The sequence below is a fragment of the Elgaria multicarinata genome, chromosome 10 (genome assembly GCF_023053635.1).
Source record: "Elgaria multicarinata webbii isolate HBS135686 ecotype San Diego chromosome 10, rElgMul1.1.pri, whole genome shotgun sequence".
Taxonomy (NCBI): Eukaryota; Metazoa; Chordata; class Lepidosauria; order Squamata; family Anguidae; genus Elgaria; species Elgaria multicarinata.
In genome coordinates, this window is record NC_086180.1 from 64,560,973 (window position 1) to 64,573,629 (window position 12,657).

Genomic DNA, 12,657 nt, shown 5'->3' on the forward strand with positions numbered 1-12,657 from the left:
CAGGCTAAGGCTTCCAAGTTAATTTTCATCTTAGCCAAGTGTTGTTGTTTTTAACGGTCAAGCTCAAAATCAAATAATGGTGTTAAGTGTATTTTTAAATGTTTGATATTGTCCCTCTCTTTTATGAAGCATACTGCAAAATTAAAAAGCAAAATTATTCCAGTGTTTGTAGCCTCAGTGAATCTATTAAACAGCAGCATTGCTGAATTAAAATATATTTATAAATAGAAACACTGACCCTATACAGCTAACAAAACTATCCTGGAACGAATTCTCTCAACCTAGGGTAAGTTGATCATATTATTCTGCCAAAAAGTAACTAGAATTTTAGCACATATCAAGTATACATCTGTAAGTTAAAATTACTTTCTGTGTAGATTCACCGAAGACCAAAATAGACATTACTTCAGAACCATATCTAGCCACTATGTCTTTTAAAACTTCCTCTAGAGTAGCACGGGGCCCTGATCAGATCTTAAAAGCCCTGCTAACCCCATCCTAAGGTCCCCATCTGGATCGGACCCCTTGCATCTACTCTAGATTATAAAAGATGTAGCTGCTAGATACAGATTTAAAGTAATGTCTGTTTTGGCCCTGAGGCAGTGTATTGGAATGCTGAGATAATTGGAGTTGAAATCTCTCTTCTACTAGGAAATCATGGGGGGAAATTGGACATCATTACAGCATCCCAAAGCTCCCATCTGGAATAACAGTAATTTATGCCAAATTGTTATGCGATTAATGAAAATTAACAGTGCAATCTTATTCAGCTTTATTCAGAAGTAACTTCCATGTGTCTAATGAAGTTTACTCCCTAGTTATTGGGCCTTAAATATCCCAAAGCATGTTCTGATGGAACACGATTCAAGCGCCAATCCCAAACACACTTACCTGAGAGTAAGTCCTATTGAACACAATGGGGCTTTCTTCTGAGTAGGGATGCATGAGATTGAACTGTCAGCCACCTTGCTGGAGCTAAGCAGATTTGGGTCTGTGTCAGTGCCTAGATGGGAACCCCCCTGGAACCCCCCCTGTGTGCCGCCTTGAGCTCCATGATGGAGGAAAGGTAAGATATGAACATACTGAATAAATATATAAAATATTTGATGCAGTAAAAATAACACATAAATAACTCAACTTTGGTATAGATTGCAGCCTTAAAGTGCTATAGAAAAGAATGCAAAAGTTAAATTGTACGACTTCTTTGTCTATGTGCTGTATGTACTGTTGAGTCCTGGAATGGACTCTGTTTTTATCTTTTCCTTTATTTCTGTAATGCCCTGCAAATCCTGGAAGAAGTGAGGAGTCAGCAGAAGACAATCACTTAAAGGTCAACTTTGCAGGTGGACAGTTATTGAATTATTGGACTATTGCATAGTGTCATTTTTCTATGATTGCCAATTAGTGGTTGCATCATTTGTACAGAGCTGTCTATAAAAGAGAGTGTTTTGAACCATTGTTAATATCTCTTCTCATCATCACTCTCATCGTTGTGATCCTTGATGTAAGCTGTATTTCTGTGACCATGTGTGAGTATTCATTTGTACATTGTTTTGCCATAACTAAATTATATCTGTCAGTAAATGATTTATTTTTGGCCTTTGCTGCGTCCTGACCAAGAGCCGTTGTATACTCTGCTATTCACTAGTACTGTTTTTGTGAACCGCCCAGAGAGCTTCGGCTATTGGGCGGTATAAAAATGTAATAAATAAATATAAAAAATGTAATAAATAAATACTATCTGTAACTTACAGCACGTTTAAGTACAGTGATTACCCAACATGTACCTCCTATGTAACTGACATACTAATCTGGACCCTAATTCAGCCTTTATGAATTATATTGATGACTTCCTGATAACATACAGAGAAACCCAAGAAATTCACAAAGCTGTTTTAGCTGAATGAGCATGGCATGATGAAGATTTTTCTGTGAAGCCCAAGCTTACTTTTAATGAATTTAACTTCAATTTACAACTAATTTCCTCCTGTGAGAACAATTGCTCTGGAGTAAGCGGGTTCTCATTTCAGTTCTCCACAAAAACCAAGCCAATGTGTTGAGATGTGGGAAGACCTGCATGGTGTGCAAGTGAACTAAGAGTGGCAGAATTTTGTGATTGCTTCACCACTGCACTGACCGCTTTGCACAACACAATAGCCCACCATGACTTAATTTGTATCATGCCAGGCACCATGGATGCCCATCTCACCACTACTTTTCGTGTGAGCCCAAGTGACAGGAGTTGTTTGAGAGTTAGACAACCCTCAAATAACCTCTGCCGCCTGGGTTCACATGACATAGCAAGCCTGTGGGCACCCAGCACAATACAACAGCCCCTCCCCTGATAAATTAAGCCATTGTGGGCTGTTGTGCTGTGAGAACCAGGTCATTAACTGCATCAATCCCAAGCTGCCCAGACTGAATACCATGTGTCTCAGTTTGGCATTAAACACTTAGGCCTGATTCAAACACTTTGTGACCATGGCCTGTGGATTTGGATTTGCTAATCAACCAGGATTACATGCTGATACCTGTCTCCGTATGAGATGGTGGTGGGAGGACAAGGGGTGGACAGTGTGATTTATACAATTTGGTAGACTTCTTTTTCCTGCTTCTACAATCAGACAGATAATGACAGCTGCATGTCCACCTCCTGCCTGGAAGCACCTCCCATATGCAAATAGTGGGGAATAGCCATAGACTATGAGCTCCATCACACCAGCATTTTTTTTGCACCTCCTGCAGTCATCTCACTTCTTCTCCTCTTTTCCATGTTTTTCTAGAGTGGGAAAAGTACGGTGTTCTTTCTCCATGCAGGATAAAACCGTTCTTCCATTCCTGTGTATTGCTGTCCTCATGTTATGTCAGAAGGTCCCCTTTGCTGGGGCATGTACATTGAATGGTGATCCTGCTGATGAAAGAGGATGGTGGAGGTAGTTCTCCTTTAGTCCGTAGAACCGCTCAACTGGGAAGGGGAGGGAGAGAGGGTGTGCGAAGACCCCATGCAGAAGGGAGTTAAGGGAGTACTAAAGGAAGACAGGGAAATTGCAGGAAAACTGAATGAATTCTTTGCATCGGTGTTCACTGCAGAGGATACAGGACAGATGCCTGTGCATAAACTGATGTTTTCAGGAAGGGAGTCTGAGGTACTGAGGCAAATAGTGGTGACAAAAGATTAAGTTCTCAACCTTATTGACAAGTTGAAAGCAAATAAATCACCAGGCCCAGATGATATCCATCCTAGAATTCTCAAAGAACTCAAATATGAAATTATTGACCTCCTAAGAAAAATATGCAATATGTCCCTAAGCTCAGGCTCTGTACCAGAGGACTGGAAGATGACCAATGTAACACTAATTTTCAAAAAGGGATCCAGGGAGGATCCAGGAAATTACAGGCCAGTTAGCTTGACATCTGTTCCAGATAAATTGGTTGAAAGCATTATTAAAGACAAAATTAGTAAGCATATAGAAGGGTAGGTCCTGCTGAAGAAGAATCAACACAGCTTCCGCAAAGGCAAGTCTTGTCTCACTAATCTTCTAGAATTCTTTGAGAGTGTCAAACATGTAGACGGGTGATCCAGTGGACATTGTTTACTTGGAATTCCAAAAGGCTTTTGATAAAGCCCCCACCAAAGATCTTGAACAAACTTAGTAGTCATGGAATAAGAGGAGAGGTCCTCTTATGGATCAGTAACAGGTTAGAGAACAGAAAACGGAGAGTAGGAATAAATAGTCAATTCCCCTGATGGAGGGAAGTAAATAGTGGGGTCCCACAAGGATTGGTATTGGGAACAATTCTTTTCAACTTATTCATAAATGATCTGGAATTAGGAGTGAACAGTGAAGTGGCCAAGTTTGCTGATGACACCGAATTATTTAAGGTTGTTAAAACACAAAGGGATTGTGAAGAGCTTCAAAGGGATCTCTCCAAGCTGGGAGAGTGGGCATCCAAATGGCAGATGCGGTTCAATGTAAGCAAGTATAAGGTGATGCACATTGGGGGCAAAAAAACCCAACTTCAAGTATAACCTAATGGGATCTGAAATGGCGGTGACCAAACAAGAAAGAGATCTTGGGATTGTGGTGGACAGCTCAATGAAAATGTCCACCCAGGGCCTTGCTAGACGAGGCCTTAGCGCGCTGTGAGGCCTGGTTTCCCTGCTGTGCGTCCAGATGACGCACAGGGGAATCCGGGGTCAAGGCGCACTGAAGCCTCCTTTAACGCGCCATAAGCGAAGTTACTTATGGCGCGCCTTTTCCGCAGCCCCGGCCTGAGGCTGGGGCTGCGGAACATCTAGCAAGGTCCGTGGCTTTTTGTGGCTACTCGGACTGGGCACAGCACTCAGCGCTGTGCCCATTGGGTCGGGGGGATCCCGGGGGGGAGATAGGGGGGAAGGCCGGACCGGCAGGAGAGGGGGATGGCGGAGGGTGACACAGGGGACGGCAAGGGAGGGCGGAGGGCGACACAGGAGACGGCGAGGGAGGGTGGAGGGCGACACAGGGGACGGGGACGGGGAGGGAGAGCGGGAAAAGAGTGGGCAGGAGGCATGGGAGGGGATCAGGAGTGGATGGGGGGGCTTAATTAAAAGAAAACCCACCTACCTTGTCCGGAGTCTTTGGGATGCACGTGGCCCCTTTAACACACACGCAAAAAAATGGCTGACGCTACAGGGCTTCCGCAGTCCCTGCGCGTCGGCTGTCTAGGAGGCGGGGCGGCGCACCCTAAAGTTAGCGCGCCGTCGCCCCGCCTCCCTGCTGGCTTATCAGGCAGGGTCTAGCAAGGCCCTCTATGTGCAGCTGCTATAAAAAAGGCAAACTCCATGTTAGGCATTATAAGAAAAGGAACTGAGAATAAAACCGCCAGTATCGTACTGCCTTTATACAAATCTATGGTGCGACTACACTTAGAGTACTGTGTACATTTCTGGTCACCACACCTAAAGAAGATATTATAGAGCTGGAAAAAGTGCAGAAAAAGGGCAACTAAAATGATTAAGGAGCTGGAGCATCTCCCCTATGAGGGAAGTTTACATCAATTGGGATTGTTCAACTTGGGGTGGGGGGGAAGGACGCTAAGAGGAGACATGACAGAGGTGTACAGAATTATGCATGGTGTGGAGAATGTCGATAGGGAGACATTTTTCTCCCTCTCTCAAAATACTAGAACCCATGAAGCTGACTGGTGAGAGATCCAGGACAAATAAAAGGAAGTGCTTCTTCACACAGCACATAGTTAAATTATGGAACTCACTACCACAAGGCATAGTGATGGCCACCAATTTGGATGGCTTTAAAAGGGGGTTGGATAAATTCCTGGAGCCGAAGGCTATCAATGAACTGCCCACAGAGCTTTGGCTATTGGGCAGTATAGAAATGCAATAAATGGCTACTAGCCCTGATGGTTGTGTGCTATCTCCAATCTTCGAGGTAGTAAACCTGTGTGCACCAGTTGCTGGGGAACATGGGTGGAAGGGTGCTGTTGCACCATGTCCTGCTTGTTGGTCCCTGGCCGATGGCTGGTTGGCCACTGTGTGGACTCGATGGACCCTTGGTCTGATCCAGCATGACACTTCTTATGTTGTTTATGTTCTTATCTCACCTCGAAAGGCAAAAATGGTGCCCAGCCGATGAAACGCTAATCGCTAAAATGTTAGACAACAAAAACAGAGGGGGGCGGAAGGCGCCCATGCCCATCACACTGTCCATCAACCACAGTAACCAATGAACTGGAGGGGAAGGAGAAGGGGCAGGGTGCGGCGGGCGCAATAGTGGAAGAATGAACAAGTGTAAAGAGATTTCGCTGGTACAATCGTGATACTAAGAAGGCACGTGAAAGGGACCAGTGCTTGATGCGCTAATGAAATGGAGGTGGAAACCGCGGATCGTACCTGGGGGGAAAACTAGGTGTGATGGAGCTCACAAGTTCAGTGGTAGATTATATTCTTTGCATGTAGAATTCCCCAGGTTCAATCCCTGCCACTGACTAGAGCAAACTTAGTGCTCTCTAGTTGTGTTGGCCTGCAACTCCCATAATTCCCAGCCAGTCAATGGTCTGATTCAGTATAAGGCACCTTGAAAGGTTTAACTGGTGCCCCCACCAGTTGACTAGTGTAATTACGTAAGATCTCCACCCGCATCCAAAGTAATCTTTAGTAAAAACAACTGAATGCTAAGCATTGAAACAGTCCATTCAACCACATTTGCAACATGCTAAATTGATGGTGTGGATTGACTCCGGGGCCCTTGAGTTTTAGTCCCATTGGCTTTTCTTTCAAGAAAGTATGGAGGTCTGAGGCCCAACAAAATGCATATTTCCATTCTGCATCAAAAAATACATTTTGCTGCAGTTAAAAGGCTTGCGGTACCACCAGTGTCAGTGCCCTGCCTCCCGTATGAAAAGGGGGGGAAATGGTTTTAGAATTCCCCTTCCCCTGGCATATCCTGTTCTGACTCCGATTGTTCTACTTGTTTCCTGCTGGTATTGACTATTGTGGTTGTCTCTTGTTCAATATTGTGGTTGTCTCTTGCTTCAATATGTGTATTGCACACATGTGAAACTTACCTTTCTGGTCCTTGGACATGAGGGACAGGTTTGTAAGGGCAACTGGTCTGCACCCAGTAAACCAGGCCGGAAGTGTGCAAAAAATTAGAAAAAGCCCACTTGCCAGCAGCAAGTGGGGCAGCTGGACATCAGGAAAAACTTCCTGACTGTCAGAGCAGTATGACAATGGAACCAGTTACCTAGGGAGGTCGTGGGCTCTCCCACACTAGAGGCATTCAAGAGGCAGCTGGACAACCATCTGTCAGGGATGCTTCAGGGTGGATTCCTGCATTGAGCAGGGGGTTGGACTCGATGGCCTTATAGGCCCCTTCCAACTCTACTATTCTATGATTCTATAATAGCCAATTGAATCAGACTTCAGACAGGGTGGTAGAATAAGCAGTAGTAAGGCCCCACAGACAAGTCCCTTTTCAGTTGGCTGTCAGCCCCCTGAGCCAATAACCAATAGAAATTATTGTAGGTGTGGCTGAACAAGCCCAGTGCAATGAGTGCTTGCTCTATTGCTTTGCTGACTTCTCTGTGTGTGTTTGCGTGTGCATGCGTGCGTGTGTGCACTCTGCTCTTCTGAAACATCCAAAGAAGAAGTAGAGTGAAAGCCTGCAGTGTGTGTTCCAGCAATTCCCACAGCCAAATGTTCTAACAATCAGGCCAGTGTAGCTTAGGATGCTACTTTTCTTTACGTTAGTGTAAGCGTTGCGATCCCAACCTGGACTAGGACCACGCCAGTTCAGGAGAGGAGGGTTTCTCCTCTGTACAATTCTTTTCCTTTAATCCCACCTCCCCACCCCGCATGGGGAGGGGGAAGAAAACATTTCAATTGGAGTCAGTAGAGGCTTTTAAATCCCACCCCCCACATGGGGTTGGTAAAATTTTGGGAGGGAAAGAGGTGGTGAAGCTTAACCCCTCCTCCCATGAAGTGCCATGGTCCCAATCCAGATTGGGACCGCATGCACATACACTAAAGAAGACTAGCACCCTAAGTTACTCTGACCTGATTAATAGAACGTGTAGTTTGACCCTCAGTCTCTCTCTCTCTCCATTTTCAGCCAGTTGCCTGCTTGTTGCTCTTCCTGCTCAGTGTGATTGTTCGATTTTTTCCAATTGAGGAGCCTGGTATGTTGCTGAGTGTGGAGCTGTGCTTGCCTTGTCCTGGGGGTGATTGATTTTAGAACATTTTTGCAGAAGAGGGGTAGGATTTGGGGTGTTGCTGTTTTTAATAGATTGGTACATGGATATAAATTGTGGTGGGTTAAAATGGATTGGAGTGAAAGTGAAATTTTATTTTAAAGGATTGGGGGGGAGAGAGAGAGAGAGAGAGAATATAAGAATTGGTGGTGAGAATGAGTGGAAATGTGTGTGTGTATGTTTAGAAAGATTGGTGGTAAGGATGAAGGGAAATATGAGTGGTTGACCTCTTGGCTCTACCTCTACCAGTAGCCTGCCTCTAACCCATGACCCAGAGAAGGCACCAGCCACCACTGGGTGCAACACTGCTCCTATCAAGTCAATGACCAAAAAAAAACCACCCCATTGATTTTTATGGAGTAGAACAGTGGCCGTAACCATCCAGCGCTGACATCTCTCCTGTCCCTTAAAAACTACATTTTCTATTCCCCTTAGCTTTATTTATGACTTGTCTTAAAATGTTTTCTTTACAAATGAACACTATGTGTACATAGCATTGCACCATTTGTGCCAACACTGAAGCAAACATTTAAAACAGGGTGGCAGAACTTCTTTCAATCCAAGGGCTGAATTCCATTTCAGAGAGGCTCTCGGGGGTCCGCATTCCAGTGGTGATCAGGGCTGAGGGCGAAAGGGCTGATGATGCCAACAAACAAATAAAACCCAGCACATTTTAGCTTAAAGTAACTAACTAAGCCTTAGGAGAGGCATTTCAACTGTTTAGAATGCGGGTGGGAGGGGTACTATGCAAAAGTCAGGAGACCACGAAATGTGATGGTTGGGCAAAAGGGAAGGGGCTTCCGGGGAAACCCAGAGAGCCAGATTCAAAAACCTGGAGGGCTGAATTTGGCCCACAGGCTTGAAGTTCTACACCCCTGATTTAAAATAACAGGATAGTAGGAGAATGAATAAATAAACACAGCAAACATATCTCAGGCTGACCATCATATGATCTCTTTCCAGCATACATCTTTATTTATTTCACCCCACTCACTCCATACCTATTTACATTTGTAGAAGGGAGCCTGTGTTGCAAGGGAATGTATTCTCTTAAGATCATATAAATATGTAATAGCCAGAGGGGCTTGGCACGGCTTGGCCTTGGAACATATTCTGTACCTTCAGAAACAACATGGCAGGGAGAAGTTCAATGGTGAGGCAGCACTGGGAAGGCAGAAGCTGCACATCTCTCTGAGCAGCTCTTAGAAACACAGGAGCCCTCTTTGGATAACAAGCTGGCAATCCCAGGTGTAGACTATAGCACAGATGGATGCTGGCCAACAGGCAGGCTGAATGAGTTGGGGTGGGAATGGCCAATCAGGTTGAGGTAGTGGCGGTCCAGCCCTTGTACTGATGACAAGAAAGTGTTGCGCTGCTGCCCAGGGCTAGTGAGGGGCACAGCAGCATTGGGAAGGTAAGGGATAGTAGGGCTCCTGGCAGAGCTATGCCAAGAGAAGTGCCCGGGCCCGGATCCCTGTGGGAAAACAGGGTCATTGGTGCTGTGAGCCAAGCAGTCTGGAGCTGATGGGAGCTGGTAGGAAAAGTCTGGCTCTGGAAGAGATCCTAGTGAAGTAAAGATGGGTTCAGCGATGAAGCGAGCTTTGGATTGCAAGAAAGCCAGGATCCGGGCATATTTGGTATCTTTGGTCTCCATTCTCTCTACTGTGGTCAGGTAGTGAACTAGGTTCTTCATGCACTCGTGGTAGCCATAGTGAAAGTAGTTGGCAAACTCAGCTAGAAGCTCTGCTGGAAGGAAGGATGGAAATAAAGAATATAGGTTAGAGTTGGCTTGTGGGCTTATGATACATTGGGTGGGAAGGAACCAGACCACCCCGCCCTACAATCTGTAGCTGGTTTCCATACAGTGCATTCCTCTTGTGGCAGACAGATTAGCAGAAACTTGTTTTGCCTAATTTTGTAAGTTGATCCATGTGCTTTAAAACTGTCTCTTCCCAAGTGGTGGCACATGAAATGCCTCTGACTTGGTTAGCAAAGCACCGGCAAGGATACCCTGTGCAGGGCAAAGAAATATAACAAGGATCTAAAAGGATGAGAAATTGAAACAATCTGGCAGATCATGGAATTAAAGGGGGGGACAATTTAGTGGATTCTCTTGGTTGACAATTTGGGCACCACTCATGCAAGTACATGGGCTAATCAGGGATTGACACTTTGCACAGCTGTAGTGAGCCCTAGTCCACAAAAGCTTGTGCCACAATAAATGTATTACTGCTGAATTATTCTACATTATCAAAGGCTTAAAAAACCTTATTCATAAGTCCATTAAAAACTGCTTTGGTGAATCAAACCAAAAGGCCCACTAACCCAGAACCCTGTCTCCAACAGACTCACAGGCTAGGTGGATAGTTTACCTGCTATGAATTTGTCAGATCCTTAACAATACATTTTTTAAAAAAAAATCATGTAAAGGGATCCTTTATTCAGTGCAAGGGCCAGCCCTACCATTAGGCAGAGTGAGGCTATTGCTTCAGGCAGTACATGCTGAGAGAAGGAGCTAGATTCTTCACAAGGTGTTGAAGGTCAGAGATTTGTATACCCAAAGGCCTGCCCAGTTCCCCCAAAACTAGCTTGCTTCCCTCAGGTATGGTGGAGGGCATTATCGCTTCACCAATGTCAAAATAAGATTCTTCTATGCGTAGAAAGGGACGTGGGTGTCCATATTGTCCTTTGCCTCAGGCAGCAAAGTGTCTTGAGCCGGCCCTGGAAGGGGACTATCAGTCCCACATTACAAAAGGGAAACCGAGTCTGAGAACGCGTGGGTTGCTCACGGCCTCAAAGCCTTGGTGTAGCAAATCTACACCAAGCAGAATATATGTAGTGTGCCTTGGGCTTGAGCAGTTGTCAAAACTCTTATAAACTGTTATAAAGCAGTAGTGGAGCACTCTGGCCATGAAAGGGTATAATGTCTCCGCCGTCTCTCCCGCTGTAGCGGTCTCAGGTTCTTGTGCCAGGACTCCCCAGGGCAGGATATACACTGCTGCTTTCGAATGGTTTATAACAGTAGTGACAACTGTTGGGGCCCAGGACACACGCCATATACAGTTTTCAAACCGTTTCCAAAGTGTCATATCCTGCTTGGGCGTAGATCTGGCCCCCATTTCCGTTCCTGGGGTTTCCTCCACCGCGAGCGCTTCTCCGAACTCCGCCCGCAGACGCGGGTTCTCCCCTTGCGCCCGCCGGCCTGTCAAGCGCTGGGAACGCACAGCCGCCGCCCGGCGCGCCTACCCTTTTCTCTGCCGCGAGGGAAATCCGCCGAGTGAAGGGCCCTCAGGTACTGGACGGTCATCTCCAGGATCTCCGCTTTCTCTAACTTGCCGGAACTCTGAAATGGACCAAGAGAGACCGACACGTCAGGAAGCGTTTCCTTGAACCCGGGGCTACAAATGGGTTGACTTCAGAACCGTGCGATGGAGCAGGAAGAAAAGGCGGTGCTCTTTCCAGCCCTACGCGATCCTCGTGTTCCGCTCGCGTGATGGAAACCCCAAGGATCCCCCACCCCACTCTACCCCTCGACGCAAAGAGCGGGGCAACAGCCACGCCGAGGCAAGCCCACCTACACAAACGGCTTCCTTCCTCTCTCGTCCCAGAACACGCAAAACGCAGCTACTATGATTGTGCTCTCTGCCCCCTTTCGCCACACGTACCTGTTTTGCCAGTGCCATCGGCACCGTTTTGCCGAGTTCGTTGAGACAGCGGTTGATCCGATCCCGCCTCCTCTTCTCGATCACTTTGTGGGAGACCGGGATCCTCTGGAAAACATATCAGTGGCAGAGGATTGATACACAGGTAGCGCGGCAAGCCGGAAGGGCACAAAACCGCAAAGAGGCCCACGGCTCTTATTATCTCGTCATCCTTTCTAAACATGGCCTTGGCCTCTTTCCAGGCGCTTACCTGCCCTGTACAGCTCCCCTGAGCCCTGCTCTTAAAAAGTCAGGGGCACGTGAGTCCCCGGTATCAAACTCTCCAATCCGTGATGACACGCTGGAGAGCAAAAGCCACCTCCCCAAAACCTGGTCTCTCAGCAGCATCCCTGCGGCTGGAGATCAGGTGACGTCCCATTCTCTCCTGATGGGACAGGCTCATAGGAAGGGGGGTGGGGGAGACGCAAAGCCTCGAAAGGGGGCTAACATCTAGGAAACTTTAATAAGGGAGATGAAATAAAAGGCGTTATGAAATACCCAGTATCCAAAGGCCTGTATCTCTGCAGCCTTTGCCTTCTCCCTCCCTCCTTCTCGACCTTTCCCTTTTGGGGTTCAGGTGCTGCTCCTTCCCCCACCCCGCCCCGTGCACGTAATCATAAACTGGAAAGTCAATGGCTGAACTTGTGCAGCTAACGGGCATCAGTTCCTCTGGAACAGGTCGAGCCCGGCCCCAGCGCGCAGGGCACAAGCAGGAGCTTCAACTCACTTTCCGTTCCTTCAACTTGGAGGCCATCCTGGCAAGAAACCGCTGGGGAGAATCTAACGGAAGGTGCCCGACGTCCCTCCTTAAGTGGCCCAGGTGGATTGCAGAGCCCTGACTTCCAAGCAGCGGCTTATAAAGCGATCATTTCTGAGGGAAAGGGGGCGGGGGGGGGTGATATTCATGGCCTGGCTGATTCCGTAGGATTAGGGAAAGCAGCATTAGGAGGAGAAGGCATGCATTAAAGATCAGTTTTTTAAAATGTGCATGTTCGTGTTTTTTCTCTCCCCTGTAGTCTAGGGGAGGGTTGGGAGGGGGGGAATGACAGATCAGCTTTGTCACTCCACGTGGCCCTTCAAAAGACACGTGATCGCCCCCCCGAAGAATATTTGCATGGCAACGGGCAGCGCAGGGCTGACGGAGCAACGGGCTGAGCGCAGTGGCGCGCTGGCAGGCTGTGAAACACAAGCTCCCTTCTTTAATAAG

General features: G+C 46.9%; 1 protein-coding gene across 1 annotated transcript; it reads right to left on the reverse strand.

Annotated features, from left to right (window-relative positions):
• Positions 1-8,800: 8,800 nt before the first annotated feature.
• HELT (helt bHLH transcription factor) lies at positions 8,801-12,204 on the reverse strand. The gene is made up of 4 exons (XM_063135112.1): positions 12,178-12,204; positions 11,272-11,519; positions 10,996-11,147; positions 8,801-9,492 (listed from the first exon to the last, which is right to left on the reverse strand). Exons 1-4 carry the CDS (start codon positions 12,202-12,204, stop codon positions 9,005-9,007), a joined length of 915 nt encoding a protein of 304 aa, XP_062991182.1. The 3' UTR covers positions 8,801-9,004.
• Between the last annotated feature and the right edge of the window lie 453 nt (positions 12,205-12,657).